This window comes from Xenopus tropicalis, chromosome 2 (genome assembly GCF_000004195.4).
Source record: "Xenopus tropicalis strain Nigerian chromosome 2, UCB_Xtro_10.0, whole genome shotgun sequence".
In the NCBI taxonomy this organism is placed as follows: Eukaryota; Metazoa; Chordata; class Amphibia; order Anura; family Pipidae; genus Xenopus; species Xenopus tropicalis.
In genome coordinates this window covers 95,278,238-95,299,233 of record NC_030678.2, presented here as the reverse complement: position 1 = coordinate 95,299,233, position 20,996 = coordinate 95,278,238, and the positions used below count along the sequence as shown (strand labels likewise).

At 38.7% G+C, this 20,996-nt stretch overlaps 2 protein-coding genes across 4 annotated transcripts in view; one reads left to right on the top strand and one right to left on the bottom strand.

The window, feature by feature from the left end:
- ppm1e (protein phosphatase, Mg2+/Mn2+ dependent 1E) overlaps positions 1 to 10,753 on the top strand; it is a 124,519-nt gene extending 113,766 nt beyond the window's left edge. Inside the window, exon 7 of the mRNA XM_002934346.5 lies at positions 3,857 to 10,753. Within this exon, the coding sequence (XP_002934392.2) occupies positions 3,857 to 4,890 (1,034 nt within the window). The 3' untranslated portion in view covers positions 4,891 to 10,753. The remainder of the gene's footprint in view (positions 1 to 3,856) is intronic.
- A 3,232-nt stretch (positions 10,754 to 13,985) lies between these two features.
- The window catches only part of trim37 (tripartite motif containing 37), a 46,723-nt gene continuing 39,712 nt past the window's right edge, over positions 13,986 to 20,996 (bottom strand). For all 3 annotated transcript variants that reach the window (XM_012956216.3, XM_012956217.3, NM_001097264.1), the window contains 3 exon segments: positions 19,103 to 19,252; positions 16,144 to 16,225; positions 13,986 to 15,586 (listed from right to left, as the gene is read on the bottom strand). In XM_012956216.3, coding sequence (XP_012811670.1) covers positions 15,583 to 15,586; positions 16,144 to 16,225; positions 19,103 to 19,252 — 236 coding nt within the window. In that variant the 3' untranslated portion in view covers positions 13,986 to 15,582.

The following is a 20,996-nucleotide window of genomic DNA, read 5'->3' as shown; positions in this document are numbered from 1 at the left end:
TCCTGACCGTTGTGCACGTCTGATCTGCAACTACGGGAAACGTTTGGTTGAAGTTATTGCTGCCAAAGGAGGTTCAACCTGTTATTAAATCCAAGGGTTCACATACTTTTTCCACCTGGACTGTGAATGTTTACATGGTGTGTTCAATAAAAACATGGAAACATTTAATTATTTGTGTGGTCTTAGTTTAACCCTTTCCCTGCCAAGCACGTAGCTCCTACGTGCTTGCATAAAAAGCATGTAGGAGCTACGTTTTCTTTATCTTGCGCTCGTGCTCGGCACTTAATCAGAGTGCAGAGAACGAGCGCAATGTAAAGAACCCCCTAGGGAACGAGCAGAGCGGGTTAACTAGTGCCCCTGGGGCATCAAACTGTTCAGTAGACCCCTGGCGTTCATATTTAGAGTGTTTTATGTTGGTACGTTATGAAATGTGGGGTACATAATGGGGCAAAATGCAAGCTATGTGACGATTTTCAGAAATATTATAAAAAACATTCTGTTTAGCATAGCTTTGTAGTTTGGTAGTTTGCAGTAGAAAGATGTATTTACCTATTTTTGTTTTGTCAGAATGTGTACTTTCGGAAAATGTGTGGTTTTCTAGGGTCTCCATACTGTTAGGGGGTCTTATGGCACATAATACACATACGGGGTGCAAAAACTGCACGAGCCGGAGAGTAATTTGTGAAAATTCATATGCACTATTTTCATTTGGGTGCCCCCGTACGCTGCATAGTTTGGTAAATCTATGCATATAGGGCATCAAACTGTTCAGTAGACCCCTGGCATTTATATTTAGAGTGTTTTATGTTGATAAGTTACAAATTGTGGGGGTACATAATGAGGTAAAATGCAATCTTTGTGACGATTTTCAGAAATGTCATAGACACCGTTCTGTTTAGCATAGCTTTGTAGTTTGGTAGTTTGCAGTAGAAAGATGTATTTACCCATTTTTGTTTTGTCAGAATGTGTACTTTCGGAAAATGTAAGGTTTTCTAGGGTCTCCATACTGTTAGGGGGTCTTATGGGACATAATACACATACCGGGTGCAAAAACTGCACTAGCAGGAGCATCATATGTGAAAATTCATATACCCTATTTTTATTTGGGTGCCCCTGTACTCTGCATAGTTTGATAAATCTATAATAGGGCATCAAACTGTTCAGTAGGCCTCTGGTGTTACTATTTGGGGTGATTTGCCTTTGTATGCAAGATAAGTGTGTGAGATAAATGCGGCAAATTGCTGCATTTTTAGGCGATTTTCTGAAATGTCATAGAAACCACTAGCTTTAGGAAAGCTTTGCAGACTGGTACTTTGGTGTAGAAAGGACTCTTTACCCATGTTGGATTTGACAGATTGTGTACTTTCCAAAAATATATGATTTTCAGGGGGTCACCCTACATTTCTGCAGTTTCTATCCCACATAAAACTGCCATGTGTCTATGAATTAGGTAAAGGTAAGCCATGAAATTAGTGTGCACAAGGTATATTTTGGGGTCTCTAAGTGCCATGTGCTTTGATAAACCTATGTACAGTGGGCATTAAACTGTTCAGTAGACCTCTGGGGTGTTCATATTTAGGGTGTTTTACCTTGGTACCTATAGAAAATAAGATGCTGCATATTGGAAGTTTTGAGGTGATTTTTGGAAATGTAATAAAATCAGCAAACCTTTGTGGCTTGGTACTTTGGAGTAGAAAGACATGGGTACCCATTTTAGATTTCGGGGAATGTGTACTTTCCAAAAATATATGACTTTCTGGGGTGAATGTACTTTTTACTAGCTTTATCCTACATAAATGATGTAAATTTGTTGATATTGCAGGAGCTGAAATGACAGAAATGATAGATCATATGGGGGTATGTTCCCATTGGGGCCCCTACATGCCACATACTTAAGTAAACCTATACATATTGGGCATCAAACCATTCAGTGGACCCCAGGCATTCATATTTAGGGTGTTTTATCTGGTTACTTTATGTCCTGTAGGAGATAAGATACTATAGACAGGAAGCTTTGAAGCGATTTTTAAGAAATTTCACAAATTTTGATAAAAACCAATAACTTTAGGAAAGCATTGCAACTTGGTAGTTTGGAGAAGACAGACAGTTGTGCCTATTCTGTATTCCCCAGAATCTGTTCTTTCTAAAAATGTACAATTTTCTGGGATAAACCTTCTGTTAGTGGAATTTTTGGCCTTGAAATTTTAAAGTATGCAGCTTTCTGAAACAGGGCTTTGGAAATTTGGTAGTGTACTGCTGGGAGTTTTTGACCTATACAAGTGAGAAATCTCCATAAAACTATATATATTTGGTATTGGCACATTCAGGAGACATGGGACTTTCCAAATCAGTTGTATTTTCATGCATAAAATAATTTTTGTTTCTGGTGTATGTGTTTATATTATGGAAAATATTTTTTTTTTCATTTTTTAGACATCTAGAAGCCTATATCTTGTTACAGAATTGGAATTACACAGAAATTCCACCATATTTTGAAAGCTTAGGTTGTCCTGAAAAAAGATATATAGTTTTCCTGGGTAAACTAAAAGTCCCCCCGAGGAAAAGCCCCTAAAGTCAAACAGTGCAAAATGTTCAAAAACTGTCTGTCAGTAGAAGTTCCATTTTGTTCAAAATGGCTGGCAGTGAAAGGGTTAATCAGACTGTGATTGTCTATAGTTGTGACTTAGATGAAGATCAGATCACTTTTTATGACCAATTTGTGCAGAAATCCATATAATTCCAAAGGGTTCACATACTTTTTCTTGCAACTGTATGTCTCCTTTAATAAAAAAAACAACAGGGTATTGTGGAACATACTTTTCACACTGGAAAAATAACTGCATTAAAGGAAAAGTAACACTAAATTTTTTTAAGTAAAAAATCTATTCTACCCTGCTCCAATAATTGTCCTATCCTTCCCAGCGTTTATTATTCTGAAAGCTTTATTAGAAAATACCTTGTAAAACTTTGCATCCGGTCATTTCAAATACGGTGATACGGCGATCTTCCCTCGCACAAATCCACAATCTAATAAATACATGTTGCAGGGAAGCACTGATTGCATTTTAAAGGGGAAGGAAAGGCTAATAAAGAGTTAATCTCAAGCTGCAGGCATACCTTCAGTTGTCTCAATAGTGCCCTTAAGTCTCCCCATATTTCACCTGTTCAGATGATCAGAAGCCAAACAGGAAGAATAAAGGCTGAGCTGTGTAAAGAAAGTTCCCATAATGCCTTGCTCCTGCACAGAAACCCAGACAAAGTGAACATGCTCAGTTAGACTATGAGTCAGCTTTCTGCTGATTGGCTCAGATCCACATTCCTAAGGGGGGGTGAGTTTTTAGCATTCTTGAGGGAGGGGGGAGCAGGAGAGGGGAGAGAGCAGAAAGCTACGTGTCTCTGGCACATGAATTACAGACACAAGAAATCTTTTGACAGAGAAGTCAGTGCAGCGTTTCTGAGAGTGCTTATGGCTGTATTTACATAGACCTTTCTGATAAAGGTTACTTAGTTTTACCTTTCCTTCTCCTTTAAACAAACTGCAGTCAGTTCAGCCCTGCTAGCTGTTTTTTTTTGAGAAAAAAAACCCCAAAAAAAGCGTCCCTGAGTTTTCAAGTGATCTGGTCACCCTTGCACATTGGCTTTCAGTCTATTTTTTAGCAATGAAATGCCCAAAAAATGTTTTTGCAGTTGCGGGTCTCAAATTAAGGAAGGCACAAATTAAAGCAGAGTATATGTTGCTTTTATTATAATAATTCAAAATATAAGAAATTTCTGACAACAAGTATTTAGAGATAAAATTTAAGAAAACACCCTTAGGGTTTTGTTTTTCTTTTTTTTTTTTTTTTTTTGTAAACAGGGGATGCAGAGCACAAGCCATATATTTGTGGAGATGCTGATTCTGTCTCCACTGTCCTTGATGGCTCTGAAGATTACCTCATTCTGGCATGTGATGGATTCTATGATACAGTCAACCCTGATGAAGCTGTAAAAGTGGTGTCTGACCATCTGAAAGAGAACAACGGAGATAGTAGCATGGTTGCCCATAAGTTGGTGGCATCTGCTCGTGATGCTGGCTCAAGTGATAACATCACCGTGATTGTGGTATTTCTCAGGGACCTGAACACGACAACTGCAACTGAGCAAGAAAATAACCAAACTGAGAACTCTTTTGACGGTGGTCAAGAAGACAATGGAGATGATAAAGAGAACCAAGGAGATTGTAAAGGATCGTGGCCTCTTCACCAGTGCTCAGCGCCGGCTGATCTTGGAGGCTATGATGGGCGCGATTCCTTCACAGACAGAACTAGCTTGAGTCTTGGCCCTGAAGTAAAAGTTCTAGAAGAGCAAGACTATCTAAACCCATTGCAGGGGGGTGATGGCAAACCGCGTAGTGCCAAATGTTTACCATGCTCCCAAGTGACCAGTGCTAGCTCACCAAAGAGAGCCAGTGGAAGGAAAGAGCTTTTAGAAGGGTCTTCATTTTATTTAGAAAAAGGCTTTCGTGAAGGCGTTTCCAGCAGTCAAGGATTGGGATGTATTGATATTTTAATGCCCAGAAAGGAGGGTTCACTTTGTCCTTCTTGGGATTTAAAAGATAAATGTTTGGAAGCCATGATGAAGGCCCCCTTTCATTTAGCTCCCTTACATTTCAGAAAGAGGAGAGGAGGGACTAAGGCAAAACCAAAGTTTTCACAGCTTCGCTCTTCCCAAAAGCCTTGTTACAAAGTTCAAAATGTGCCCATGCAAAGTGTTGTTAAAAATAGGGTATCAATGCATAGCTCTGTAAGATGTAGGAAAGGTAGTCATCAAGATACTCTGGTGAATAGAGCATTGTTAAGAGAGAGCAACTGTATAGCACTGGCAGATCTACATAGAAGCTATAAAATGTAAAAATCTACAAACCTTGTGAGTTATATAATTGTAGTGTTCCAGTGAATTAGGTTAGATAGACCTAGATTTAAATGGCATTCTTTTCATAACTTAGTGTATTGATCTCACCCCATGCAGTGTACAGTGTGGCGTCCTGTCTTAAGGAAAACAAACAGTTTCTCAAGAAAGAGAACTCAGCGTTAAATTCAGACAATGGGAACCACTTGTCATTAACCCTATACATGTCATTAATCTTACCCATAGTACTTCCCACTTGAGGCCAATGACTACATCGGGCAGCATTTAGCAGTCAGGGGAGAATCAGAGAATGAAGACAGATGAAGTGTGTTGGCCGCTCACAAATGGGGATTGTTATAATAATGCAGGCTTATTTAACACAACAGCAATATAGGGAAATTTATATTAAGTTCTGTTTGTCTTGGTAACACTTAACAGCACTGCTGGTATGAATGGCACAGGGTAACCAAAGCCTTTCATGGAAAGGTTATAATATATATCCATTATGTCCTAAAATTTCCAAGCCTTGTTTCCAGATAACAGTGATTTCTTAAAGGGTTTCTTAAATAAATATTGATGAATATAATTATCCCCAGTATATGCATGACAATAACAAAAAAAACACTAAATTAACTTTGATTAACTCTAGGAAACGTGTTGTTTCCATTTATTTCCCATTAAATAGACAATAAAATATGATGTCATAAAGACAGAACATTCCTTCTCTTTGTATTGTCTTACGTTAACAAAGGGACTTTGGCAGCACACGTAACTACCTTGAGATACTGACAGGTCTGGACTGGGATTCAATATAGGCCCTGGCATTTCAAGTAAACAGAGACCCAGTAAGTCCCCCAGAGACCCTGTCTTAGAGCAGCCCCTCTGGCATTTGCCAGAATCCACTGATTGCCAGTCTGGGCCTGGATACCGTGGATGTGTTACTGATCTCTCAAAATAAAGCCAATGCTCCAGAAGTGAAATTTACATTCCCTACTACTATGTATTGTCAATAATTAGTCATCTTTGCAAGTGCATATTATAAACAGAGGGGTTTTAGGAACATGTTTATGGCATTTGAATTATGTGCCGCCATCATCACTTCAATCCCCCCCATATTGGTGTTCTGTTTATCTCTAGACATATTGCTGGCACCATAATGCTGGGTTATTTTTTCTTGAGAAATGTGGTCAGTTTTTAGCCACCCGGGCTTTTATATATGAAAGGAAGTCTCCAGAACCAACACATATTATCAGAGGGATAAAACCCTTATGGCCCTCCTTACTGCAGAACAATTCTGCTAAATCTCATAAATACAAAGGAGGCATGGGAGCACAGGCTATTATTTATTATAAGCAAAGTGCACATTCCCTTAGCCCATATAACTTTATGGAGGGTTATGGATATTGGGAGCTCTCTTCATATTGATTGCAAGGAATTTTGCAAGCAATGTAGCAGCCCCCTCTTATATTTTATTAGCAAAGATACTGGGAATGAATGTTCAATACAGAAAAAAAATTGGTTATTTCTTCTTACATCAATGTTTATTTAAAGGGAACTATATGGAAAATAACTGTTACTTATTATTGTGTAATGTTCCAGTGGGTAAAGAAATCCTGGCATTCTGTGGTTGTTGTCTTGCCTCCCTAAGCCCAACCTTCTACACCTGCTTAGAGCAGTTAATAGAACATATGATGTTATATGTATGCCCAAAAGAAACTTGGCTGCCTTTTACGCATGATCTGGTTCTGGACCCAAAGGTGATGTTTCAGAACAATCAATTTTTAAGTGGCCTAATGTTTCCTGTGTTTTAGTATCTAGCATTTCACTGCAGTCACAACTGCATTTTCACATCTGTACTTTAAAGAGAAAACCTATATATATTAATATCCTATTTTTATAGTGGAAGATGTCACACTTTATAATGGCAATAAGGCACTGCTAGAGTATAATGAGAGTATAGTTCCCCCAAAGTGATTACTGCTGATAACCGAACCTCTTCAGTGCAAGGAAACTCAGGTATGAGGGTATTGGGTCAAGAACTGAACCACAAAAAACCACGGGATCATTTCCAACATTCATTCATGGGCGAAGTTTTCTTATTGTGTGAAAGTGAATGAAACCTCACAATGCCAATCTGAGTTTCACTGTCAGTTGTATAATCTCCAGCCTCAAATACATAGAATGGAAAGAAACCACATGAGAATGCATCACCACTGCTCTCCCACTGCCAACCCCTTTTATTATCTAAATAGAACCAAACACCATTCAGTTTTGTATTATGGGATGAATTATGCCATAAATGATTCCTCTGTCATTACATGAAATCTATTCCTCAAACAGCACAGCATGCCCATTTCCATATGGAGTCAGTGTACAGACGGGATCTGCCTTAATTTCATGCTCCATTTTCTCTCTACGGAAAAACTGTTTCAACATTCTTATTAAGGTATCTGACATTGAGCTTGTTTTCTGCACCTAATATACAGCTATAGGGGCTATACATTTACAAACTCACTCCTGTTCCAGTGATGTCAGACTTACTTACATTTACCACTGATTTATTGTCTTGTGGTCCAATTGTCATTTTACAGGGGCTACATTTGTTGGCTGGCCCTAGCTAACACTCGCATATGCCCAACCTGTAACCGATACTGCCACCACCAGTAGCATTCAGAAATTTCTAAGTTGGACATCCCTGTATTCATTTATTAAACAGTAAACACATGGGCCATCAAAAAAATCATATTACTACAGACAAAAAATAGCTTTTATTAAATCTAGTGATATAAAATGAATATGAAATATAAGAAGAGGAACATTGGCATCACATGGCCCATTGTATCTTACTCTTTCCGGACATCCTGCAAGGAAAAGTAATAAACTTGTGTACTGTAATATACAGGTATGGGATCTGTAATCCGGAAACCTGTTATCCAGGTAGCTCTGAATTACAGGAAGGCCATCTCCCATTGGGTCCATTTTAATCAAATGATTATGGGTTTTTTTTCTCTGTTATAATAAAACCGTACCTGATCCAATCAAATATATAACTAATCCCTACTGAAGGCAAAACATTCCTATTTGGTTCATTTAATGTTTAAATGGTTTAATAGTAGACTTAAGTAAGGAGATCCAAATCCCAAGCATTTTGGATAACAGATTCTCTACCTGTGTTGTGTGCTACACTGTATAGACAGAAAAAATGGAGTCTGCAGGGTTGTCACTGAACACAATTAAAGCAGGTTTGGCAGTCCCTCCATACTACATTTACATTTCTCCATTAAATAAGAACGTAATAACATCCATACATCTGTCTTATAACTTCTGCAATTACTGAGAATGGATTGGAATTGAAATAATGCAGTCTTTCTTGCTCCAGTAATATTGGTGCATAAAACAAGTAGCCATTATATTATAGAGCCTTTGATTGGTTGGGCAGTTTTGACAGATTGATAACTGAAAGGCAAATATGGGTTGCAATCTATTACTGCTCGTTGGTAGGAACAGTAGGGAAGCCTTTTAGCACCTAATCTCCTATTTCTTGTATAGTCATTTGAAAAAATATTGGCAGCACCGGTACCCTCGTGGGACTTTTCTCCTTAAGGATTTTGATTCTTTAGCAGCTTTTCAATTTCCTTACCTGAACATGTTTAATTAACTAAAACAGGGCTTATTGGCAGGTTTATAGAACAGGGCACCAATTCTTCTAGCAATTGCCCTATTAAATATTTCTTGGGCATATGTTTCTCATTCCCAGAGATGGCAAGCTGGCAGTCACTCACATATTACTATGCTAAGAATAGTTCCCTTTTGTAATAAATTGATCCAGTGAGTCCATGGTGTACTGATAAGAGAACAAATCAAATGGCACATTCATCAACTAGAAAGCACTGCCTGATGATTTACAAGCGATCACAGTTTATGGCCTCCACTTGTCACCACGTTGCCCAGAAACCGTTGTGTTGGTCCATATGGACTGACTCGTGTAGAAGTAATAGCTGCAGCGGATTCAAGTGTGGCTCCCACCTCCACCCAGAATACAGTGTTACACGTGAATCAGTCCTTGTGTCCAGTGTTTACGTGCTTCTCACCAGGCAACAACCCTGTGCTGGTTACAAAACATAAGCTACTTTGCTCACTGGGTTGTCTTCAAAATACCTAGAAGCATTAATGCTGCTTGTAGACTTCCGCTGCATGTAGGCTAGATTCCTCCAATCTGCCATTATGCTCTACAATAGCAGTGATAGTTTATTGGTCTGACACTATTCTGCTCTGGGTTTTCCATTGTAGACAAAAGCAGTGCTTTGTGAAATACTGCTGTGTCCTCTCTTCATTCTGCTGGTGATTAGAAGATCCGTGCCCTTATTTGCTGCTTGCTGGTGTAAGCAATAAGTCCCCCCCTCCAACTACTAATAGCTAACATTTCCGTCTCTTGTCAATTATTATGGTATTACTTGGTGATTACGTAAAAACAGAAGTACAAGACCATTATTAATAATCTATATAACATAGTATTTATTAACTGTTAATGCTGAGGGTGGAACTCTTAGCTTCTATGTCCTGTAATTTTAGTGTTCCTAGTAGTGATGGTAATGTGCAAACAAATGGAAAAAAATCATAAAAAAAAAAAATATATATATATATTTACGCCTCAGATTCAGAACTGGAGTATCCCTTTTGCCGTTAGAAAACCCTTCTCATCTGGTAGAAATTAAAGCGTACATTTTATTGTTTTGGTTTTGAGAGAAACTTTTTGAAGCCATCAACCTAGCACTGTTCAAAACTTGCTTGTAAGCTGCTCACTGTGAGTTTGAAATGGACCAATGCGGTATTGGTCGGCTTGTACGCACTTACGTTTTGGTTTTTTTAAAGGGAATAAGCTTCCCCTCTCACACAGCTGTGATCCCCACCTGGGTTTTTAAACTCAAAGGTGGTGGGGAAACATTATACATATGTAAATATTTGGTTGTGTGCCTAGAAGTGCCATCCGTTGTCCTTGCAAATAAACCATCAGACCATTGTTAAGGTTAAAAACGCATTAAGAAATCATGATCTTGGTTCTTTTTAACTTGTTTCTGGCTAATACTGTTTTTTTTCTTCTGCAGTTTTCCAAGGGCGACAACAGATTAACTTGTAGGTTTGGTTCATCTAACGGTGCATTTATTGGGGCTTTAGAATCTGGGCAGTCTGTGTGTTATAGGGTGGGACTACTAGTAATTAGAAATAGTCACTCACTTTTTAATAGACTCGTACAAAAGGCATTCTGGGAAACTGCCGTGAAGCGCCTCATTCCCAGGCAGCAGTATTGGGAACTGAATTTCTGTCACTGGAATTTCAGAAAATAGTATAAAATGCCAATAAAAAACATTTTGATTTTTTTATATCAGGTGTGAGAGAAAATCTACAGTAAATATTAAGTATTTTTTTTTTAACAAGTACCAAAAACAATAACAGTTCTGTTGGATGGTTTCCTATTGCACTTTCCATAATGCTTGTGTGCCGTACATTTTTTTCTTGCAAAATTTTCATTTATTTCCTCTGTAAGGTGTTCATATACAGAGCTGTATTCATACTATAGTATAAGCATTTCAGTATCCACTGACATAACTTTAATCTCAACCCAATTATTTGTTTATAGTGTGCCTATGGCGCTAGCTTGCCCTGGATTGTTTTACCTTGAAAGGATTCCAAGCAGTCTTGCCAGGAGGGCGTCTATAAACAATACTATGCACTTGGTGTCAAATTGGGGAGTTGACTCTTGTAACAAACAAAGGAGGTTCCTCTGAATTTCATTTCAAGATGTTCTGTCAGATAAAAATGTTGTTGGGATTTAACCAGTATAGTAATAAAAACAATACAAACTGCACTGGCTACTTGCTTTTATTCCCCATGAAATATGGGCGAGTCCACCTAAATCAGTTGCATATAGAGGATTAGACTTTCTATGCTATATCTGCAGGGCAGTAGAGGGGAAAAAATGCAGATACCAAAATCACTATCTGAAGTTGAAAAACTCGCCAATATACAACAAGTCGTCCAGGTGCTCCTGACTTAGGAACTGGATAAAAAATTGTAGGTATTGGGCATTTAAAGGATCCACAGATAGGCCATCAAAGAACTGTGTTACAAAGTAGAGAAATCTTTATTTATAAACTATATTTGCAGGGCAGATGTGCCATTGGAAACCCCATGAAGTCAGAGGTGGAAAGAGGTCCTGGTGTAGCCAATATATCACAGCAGTCTCAACCTCAGGTGTAACATTAAATGAATTATCCTGAAATTGTTCTGCCCTTTATGCATGACACACTGACGCAGCACAGAGGTCCTACAAAGAAATGATCATTTGTTTTTTTAACAAAGAAGAAAACCCAAGTAGCTTTGCTAAAAATCCTTTTAAGGCTCAAAATCGCCCCCTGATGCCAGCACTGGGGATCGTCACACCATTGTTGTAAATCTTTATTTGCCTGGTGAAAATACCACTGAGGGCAAAAGAAGCAGAAAAATGGTGTGTGCCCATGGATGCTTTTTTCAGTCAATTGAGAGATTTAAATAAAACCAAACCCTAATAATAAATATGGCTAGAAATGCTCTTTTATATAGTGAACGTATCGATCAGGCCTAAAGGTTTAGCCTCTCAATAGCAGCAATGATCCAGGACTTATCACAGGATCTTGGAAAGTGTCAGTGACACTCACATGCTCAGTGTGCTCTGGGCAGCTGTTGAGCTAATCTTAGGGGTCGTTGCAAATTATCAAGCTGAACATGAGGGTGGCCTATCATATAAGCTGATGCTACAGGGCTGATCATTTAATTCTGATGCTTACTGCACTGGTTTCAGAGCTGCCACATAATAATATAAGTTATTTACTAATAAGCCTTATATTGTTAGATTTCTGTCGGCCCCTAAGCTCAGTAACTGCCAGCAGCACAGAGCATATGCAGGGAATCGGCAGAAAAAAAAAGATGGGGGCTACTGGGGGCACATATTTTCTCTGCCAAAGGGCTGAAAATTCTCCTTTAAAGGGGACATAGTATAAATGAAAAAAAACTCTAATCTAGTAGGCAATTATGAATAATATATTGGTGCTATAAATTAATACTATCTATAAAATGGCCCCTTTATTTGCAAACCCAATAGATCCTCTCAGGTCCCTGTGCCTGTTTCAAATGAGGGGTGGGCGTGTCATAATGGTTTCTGCCAGAAGCACAGTAAAAGGGGAAGAGCCAATCACAGCCCTGCAGTCACACAAACACAGACAGGCATAAGTTCCCTATCAGGTCAGCTTAGCTACTGATTGGTTCCAATTCTACAGAGTAGTGTGCCGAGTGCCGCCATTCCCCCTACACAGTCTGGGGAGGGAGGCAGCAGGAAGTGGCTCAGATGGGTGGGACTAGAGGGGTTTTTGGAGAAATTTTTAGAAATAATTACAAATTGTTTTTATTGTGTTTATCAAGCAAAATAAACATCACTTACACTTTATAAATTATTTTAAACTTATTTCCTTCAGCACTGGAATTCACAATTGCAGAAAACAGGCAGGCTCCATTTTGTGGACACTGTTATTAAGGCAAGCTGTGTATCCTGCTAAAATCTTGTTTCTGTGCCAGTATGGGGGGACCTGATACATATATCTATGCACTGGTTACACAATTAGATGGTGAGGAGGGAGGGGGAATGTGAGGAGTGCAGTGATATCTAAGAAGTTCTGAATTGAAAGTGAAAGTAACTGTCTGCCCCACCCCTATGCCTAAGGCATAGAGGCGGGTCAGGCAATATATGATTGACAGCTGGGGCTTTTAAATGCTTTTATTGGTATAGATGTGTTAATAAAAAAATGACTTTGGGTTACGTGTAATTTGAAAAGGGCTTTTATTACACAGCTTTTTATGTCTGGGTGACAGGTCCACTTTAATAAATCAGTCTGAAACATTACTTTTTAGAGCACATTCCTTCTATATTTAGATGAGTACAATTCACTGGCACAAAATTGTTTTTTACACAATATGTCCCCTTTAAAGGAACAGTAACATCAAAAAATTAAAGTGTTTTAAAGTAATTAAAATATAATGTGCTGTTGCTCTGCAAAAAAACTGGTGTTTTTGCTACAGAAAAGCTACTATATAAATAAGCTGCTGTGTAGCCATGGGGGCAGCCATTCAAGCTGGAAAAAGGGAGAAAAGGCACAGGTTACATAGCAGATAACTAGTAGATAAGCCCCATATAAGTAACCTGTGCCTTTTCTCCTTTGAATGGCTGCCCCCATGGCTACACAGCAGCTTACTTATATAAACTATAGTAGTGTTTCTGAGGCAAACACACCAGTTGTAGCAATGCAGGGCAACAGTACATTATATTGTTATTACTTTTATACACTTTCATTTTTTGGTGTTACTGTTCCTTTAAGGAGTCACTCAACTGGAAATGAAACTCATTAAACCAGAGGTTTTGCACTACATACTGGAGGAGTGGTTGGATTCTGTGACAATCTTTTTGATTGGCTTCCAGGAGGAATACAAATCTACATATACCTAGGGGCTGATTTACTAAGACACGATTTCGAATCCTAATTGGAAAAATTCCGATTGGAAACGAACATTTTGCGACTTTTTCGTATTTTTTGCGATTTTTTTTTGGCGTCTTTACGATTTTTGCGTAAAAACGCGAGTTTTTCGTAGCCATTACGAAAGTTGCGCAAAGTCGCGATTTTTTCGTAGCGTTAACACTTAAAAGGCGCAACGTTTTGCGCAAGTTTTAACGCTACGAAAGAATCGCGACTTTGCGCAACTTTTGTAATGGCTACGAAAAACTCGCGTTTTTACGCAAAAATCGTAAAGACGCCGAAAAAAATCGCAAAAAATACGAAAAAAATCGCAAAATTAACGATCATTATGAAAAAAACACAATCGGACGCATTCGGCCCGTTCGTGGGTTAGTAAATGTGCCCCCTAGTGAAAGAAATGGGGGCTGATATACTAGAATGAGAATCAAACCCCACAAAATCAGGATATAGGTAATGTTACCTATTAGCTGTGGCTGAGCCACTGTATGCCCCACCTGTACATCAGCCGAGTATCTGTACCACACAGACAATAGTCACTTTGGAGTTACAGTTAATTTTTATTAACAAAAAAGTGCAACAAAAATACAAATTAAAGTACAAAACAAACCCCAAATTATACATATAAAAATATGAACAAGAGACAGACAAACAAAAACAATGGTTTTAAATATCTAACATTCAGATTGCTGTAGTAATTGTACCCAACAGAAATAATGCAGTCAGCAGCTTACAGGCTTACAACAGCCAAGATGATGAGTTGGCAAGTTCGATAGTTAATTGGTCATACTACTCAGAAGGTAGTAGTGATCCATGCAGCTCTAGAACTAGAACAAATGCCACTCCTGTATTTATTGTATTGCTCAACAACCTTGTGCAACTTCCCCCGATACAATCCCTTTCCCTCTTCATATGGCTCTGCAGCATTTTAACCAGTTTAGTGCACATTTAAGAATGAAAACTACCTAAAGCTATTCAACAAGTGTAGCATTTAGTGTAGCAGCTTTAAGAAGCAATTTCTGCGGTTTGGCTGAAAAGCATTAGCGTTATGCACTCATTGAAACAAAGGGATACTTTGTAATTCCACATAAAAGTAGTGATTGCCTACACATGAACTAGAGCAGGAGTTATTGCTCCTACAGGGTGTGAGCTAGCCACACACGGCACAGCCACGACAGACAAGACCAATACAGTCTCAGCAGATAATGGACCAATAACAGCTCAATACAACTATTTAGAGGGAAAAATGGTTCATTTAAAAAAAAAAAAAAAAAAAAAAAAAAGCAAATTACCTTGTAGTTCTACTGTAGCAATGAGCTTTGCAGTGGAAAATGTGAAACTTGAGTTTGCAAGGGGACACTCAAAAATGAACAGCCTGTGATGGGCAGACTCTGGAACCAGACTGCTTAGTAATGAATGAGCTGGGTTAATGATTACAAGACTAACCACCCACGGCCCTTGGAATGACTGCAGCCTTCAGCATAAAGAACTTTCATTGCAATGAGGTTACTTGCCTGTGCACTGGTGATAAACTGAAGCAGTGTCTGGCAGGATAACAAACTAGGGGGAGATCATCATCACCACATTCCAAACAGGAACACAGATGGAGGTGGTTCTTACAGCTCTTCAGTGGAACACTAGGGCACTAGTGGACAATGCATGGACAATACGTGAAGCAAATCTCCCTGCCTGGCTGGAGAAACATCGAGATGCTTAGGCAATAAGATGCTTAAGAGCCAGGAAAGTAACACTGAAGCTTTAAAAACAGACCTATGTCTGAATAGGCCCAACTTTGTGAATAATTATTGCTGGTAATGTCCAGTTATCTAGACCCTATCTAGCCGTGATTAGTATTATTCAAAGGCTCTTATGTTTGTTACTTATTAAGATCCATCTTTTTTTAAGAACTCGTATTATTTTCAGTTCCGTGCTCCGAAGCCACAATAAAAAGAATTAAAAAAGAAAATAAAAATGTTGTATTTTGCAACACTGTCTAACGGCCTGCTGCAGCCATGCACAGAATAAATAGAATACAGTGAATATGCATCCAAAATGGAACACTTTGCTAAGTAGTCTAGTGTTTAGGCCTTCCAGTCTTCAGCATGAGCGAAGTGAAATGTTCATATTCTCCATGAAATTACCTAGCAAACAAGGGAAACAAATAATACAAATTAGGCTGCGATACGAGTTTTCTAGAGCTGACCTCATTGCTGTGAAAAAGCACTTATGAGAGGCTGAAAAGGCATGACCATTTCCCAGGAACTGCAGCCCTGCACTCATTAGCCAGTATTACGCCTGTCAGCTCAGATTTGCATCCTTCCTGCTAACCTATACACAAGAGCCAAGAAGCACAGACAGCACCGCAGAGCTCGCCAATGTCACTTTTCAGATTTTTGTCCCATTGTTTAAGCACGTTAATAGGTTTCTGTGGAAACCTAGCTCTGTTTATAGAGAAATCCAATGGCTGCTGCACGGTTTCCCCAATCTGTAGAGTTACAGAGGGATAGAGTGCCAGGGACTGCAGCTTCAACTCTTATAAGAGACCAAATTCTGTTCAGCTTTGACCAAAGAAAATACATTAAAGCTGATCTATTTATAAAGTGAAGCCAAATGGCCATCTTGGTCACACTGATCCTAACAGTAGCTGCTTATTTGGAACCACTTGGTGCGAGGCCAGAATTAATAGATTCACAGCTACCTTCCTGTGTCCTCTCCAGCAGGAAAGTGAAGGTCTTCTGAGCTTATATTGTTGTCTTCGTCGGGAAAAGAACGTCCTTGATCTATAAGAGAGAAAAAGCAGTTTTTTTTAATGAAAGTAGCAGGAGCAGTGAAGGTGCCACAATTGCTGTTAGCACAGGGTTATTTTGTATGCACACTATTGGTTTAATTTTACATACTGCCACTGATCTGCTTACCCGTTTCACCACTCTCTCAATGGCTACTGACTAGGTAATTCTAGCATCACTAGACTATCCTACTGGCCCATGTATTAGCCCAATATGGCTTGCTCTCAAACATGGCCAAAGGAGCATACCTTTCCATATACAAGCAGTTTTAAGTGCCCAAGCAATGTAGATTAAATAACTCCACAGCCATTTAATGAAAGTGGGATATTTTTAATAACTTTAAATAAACCTGCTATTAGATGTTCAGAAATATTTAAGAAGGAACAAATATGGGATAATACTATCCCTTTACATCAGTGGTTACAAAAACAGCTTCAATTGATGTGGCTTGTTAATCACTAACTCGGATATCCCTGGAACAACAGAAGACTGTTAAAACCATGTTTTCAAATACTTGTAAAGATCAGAACTGGAAATGCGACAGAAAATTGCTTACCCTGGCAGATGAGGTATATGGCAGGTTTAGAAAGGAACACTGTGGTATTGAGAAATTTTCTTAGAAAACTGAAATGAACCTATATATTTTGTTCATAAACAAGTTACATTAATTTCTGTTTCTATAAGGAAAGGTCAGGAAATCCAAAAGTAACCTGCATGCCCCTAACAGACAGTAGGGATGGTCTACTGGTAACATACTGGAAAGTTACTATAGAAATATGGTCCTGTAATATATTGTCCAGCAGTTACAATGGCAGAGGAGCCTAGTGATGCAGATGGAGGAGCCATTGTTGTTACAAAACCAAACTGTGCCAGCACCAAACTGCTGAAGCAAGGCCAGGCTGACCTTAGCTTATAATTAAGTGTATTTCTGCATGAAACACATAACACTATGCACACACCTTGTTTTTGTAGTAAAGTATTGCATTAATTTACTAATTTGACTGCTGCGATCTTATAGTATAGTATGAGTTTTCTATATGAGCTGAAGGTCTGGGGCATGCACACCTAAACCTGGTGAGCTTTACTTGCTATTATATAGGTTATATGTGCATTATATGTAATTTTCCCTATAGACATAAGCACAGAATTTCATGAGAGTAAAAACTACCTAACAAGACAGGGTAACATCAGCATTCAAAGCTACATGAAAAATGAGTACTCACACTTGGTGACCATGCTATCCCCTACCGGTGGGCGATATTTGGCCAATTTAGTCATTTGGCCCTGGGGCCAAACGATCGAATTAGAACTATGGGTACATGCGCTATGGCTTAGGGGCCACATCACCGAGCCGACCCTGTCCTCAATTCGACGGAAAAGTCAAATCTGACCAATTTCAGGTCTGATGTTGGTCATGCAGGCCCATCAGTAGTGCCCATACACAGGCAGATAACCTGCCAAATGAATCTAATGAACTGATGTCAGCAGCTAGAATCGGCCCGTGTATGGCCACCTTAAGACTAGCATAAAGTACTGTTTACAAACACAATCTGCAGTCTATAGTTGCACTCGGAGGACCTGAAGAGAGTCAAACAGCATGGTAGGTTTAAACTGTGCATAAAATCTACACTCAAACATGGTGATGGAAATGTTCAGACCGAGAAGTTTCACCTATTCTGGAGTTTATGACTGCACAGTGCCCAGAGATATGCACCACTTTTTCCTGTAGAGGCAAGTCATTGGCTTTATAGTAGAGGATTTCTTACAAAGTGCAGAAGAGCAAGAAGTATTTTCCATCTACAGTCATTAGACCTCAACCCCACTGAACATCTTAAATATGTAGAAATATATTTTAAAACAACAAGGCTCTCTTGAATACTCTAAAATACTGCTGGAAAAATGTTTCCAGATTTAGTAAAAACCTGTGGAATCAAGGCCAGAGTGCAAATGGTGATAAAGGTAATGGTGGTCACATCAGGGATTCTTAACCTATGGACTGGGACCCAGCTGTCCCCACAATGTTGTTTAGGGTAGGTCTCCATTGAACCCCTTTAATAAAGTTTAGTTTTAGAAGTTCTTTAAAAATCAGTAATTAAAATGGTTTTCTAAACCAGTTCTACATTCAAAATTTCTCTTTGTATCAGCATAATTTAATTCCTCTGAGCAAAAGGTTAAAAGCCACAGTACGTGGGAAGATTTGTCACCCACTGGAAATGCACTACCCAATGGGCAACAAAACTCCCAAAGTGCCTTTCTTTTTACTTACATTCGAATCACTGCATGTTAAATGCTTTATATGCAATTATCTAGCTTTATCACTGAAGGTTACCTTATTATACATTTTTCAGCAATAAACCTGGGTCACCACATGTAGCTATTCAGTTGCAAGTAATGGGAAAGGCATTTTCAGGAGATTTGTGGCCTCTGCGCCACTACCCTAACAAAAACACTGAAATAGGGCCTATTGCCTGCATATTTTGCTGCTAATTTTACTGTAAAAAGAAAGTTGCAACTATATTCTATTTTTGAGTTTCTTCAATTGTACCCTGCTGTGCTATTATCTCTATCCATCTGGTTTTATAAATGTAATGGATAAAGCACATTGACTTCCAGAAACTAAGTTTATATTTAGTTCAGCTCCGAGTTGCCGTGTGGCTCACAAATCATTGAGATTAATGTTCAACAGCCATGAAATAAAATCAAAGGCATTAGGGAGATGAAAATGCACCCAAGAAAGGCAAACACCACTCTGACTCTATGGGTTACTGGTATGATGAAGGAAATAGAAGCATATAGCTAGATATAGAGGGGACGTATAGTAAAGAAAGGACACGCACAGGAAGATGCAATGATAACAGCACAGTTCCTTACCTTCCCCTTGAGCCTGCGATGTGAAGCTATCATTAAATCCACCACACGTAATGTTTTCCTCCTGTTCTTCATTTTCAGTGTCACATTCAATGTCGCTGTCACTGCTCATCCCTGGCAATATGTGCAGAACGAGTTTGGAGCACACAGCAGCTGTCAGAATACAAAACACTTGTTAGAAAAGAACAGTGTGGGAACACAGGGGTTAAACTCGGCAACCAGGTGATTAAAATGGAACGGTGTCTCGCGCATCCCTTTCATCTCTGAGCTCAACACTATTAATAACAGCACTGAAAATGTTAAAATGCTATAAGAAGCCTAAAAGCTACAGTAGCGCATCAGACAGCAGTGACTAAGTGTGAAAATGTCTCTTACCATGTTACTGAAAGGCCTTCTCTAAATGCCAACACCTACACACAATTTCACACTCCACACAGGGATAGATGCTGGCACCTTAATAGAAGTTCTGTGCTACACTCTATCAATCACTGAAATTTAAATGAGTGCAGGGGCGGAAGAATGCAGCCATGTAGAAAAACAAAGGCACAATTTTATGTGGAGTATCACTTAGGGGAAATAAAAATAAAAAAAAAATCACGACTATTTTTTAGCTCACAGAGCAAGGAAACAACAGAAGAGTTGGATATTTGTTTCAAAAAGGTATATGATTACTGAAAAGATAGGGGCCACAAACACCATTCCAGTTTCATTTATCAAAGGGGTTGTTCAGCTTTCCGTTAACATTTTAGTATAATGTATAGGGTAATAGTGTAAGACAATCTGCAATTGGTCTTCATTTTTTAAGTTATTTCACTTTTTGTTCAGCAACTCTACAGTTTGGAATTTCATCAGTCATCAGGTTGCTATGGCTCAATCTATCTTAGCAACCAGACAGTGGTTTAAATGAGAGACAATATAATTGTAGCCTTACAGGGCAGTTTTTGCCTACCAGAGTCAGTGATCCCCAATCGAAAGTTGGAAAGATTCAGAATAAGAAGGCAAATATTTAAAAAAGAATTATAAAAAATAAACAATTAAGACAGAAAGGGAACAAGCCTAACTTGCATTTCACTGAATGCTATCGTACATGTCTCATAAGCATCAGCTGGGTGCTGGACCTTCACTTCATCACCAAAGGAGCACACATGCACAGACATGTTAGAAACCAAGACAATTAAATAAAGAAACCACTGAGACGATGCCACTAGAAATGCCTGTAGGTTTGATGAAATAGCTTAAGTTATAACACCTGAGTCAAACCTATAGTGGTACTTAGCATGCAGCATTATGGAAATAATAAACACCAAAAAATAAGAGAGGAACACAACAACAATGGAAAATCAGTTTGTTTATAGAAACATGGGTTTGGATCAACAATTGCCTTTCTTTATACAGCTTCTTTTTGCTGTTCAGTAATAGGTACAAGCCATGCCAGATGGGGCCTTCTGTAGTTTGATCAGCCTAGAAGATTTCTATAAATCACTGCATGCAGATCTAACTAAACAGGATGTCTTTGTCTTATTTAAATGCATGGGTTAGTGGTTTGCACCCAATATAAATAGTAATGAACTAATAAAAAGTAATGAACCAATTCATTAGCAACGCCCTAAATAATTCCTTTTTCTAACAAAAGGAAAGGGGGTTATACACATTAGCTTAGCTTAAATGAAGACACACAGAGCTACTTAGCTTAGCTACTTGTCACAGCTACTAAATGCCAGAAAATACCCTGCCATAGACAATATTGAGAATTGCCTTTGCTAAAACACATGTAGAGAAAATAATCAGTAAATGATCAGCTGTATCTATTTCTGTAGCTGTGACAATGACAAGTAGCTGCAACTAGTAGCTCTGTGTGTCTTCACCCCTAAAGGGAAGGGGGGGGGTCACCTTAAAG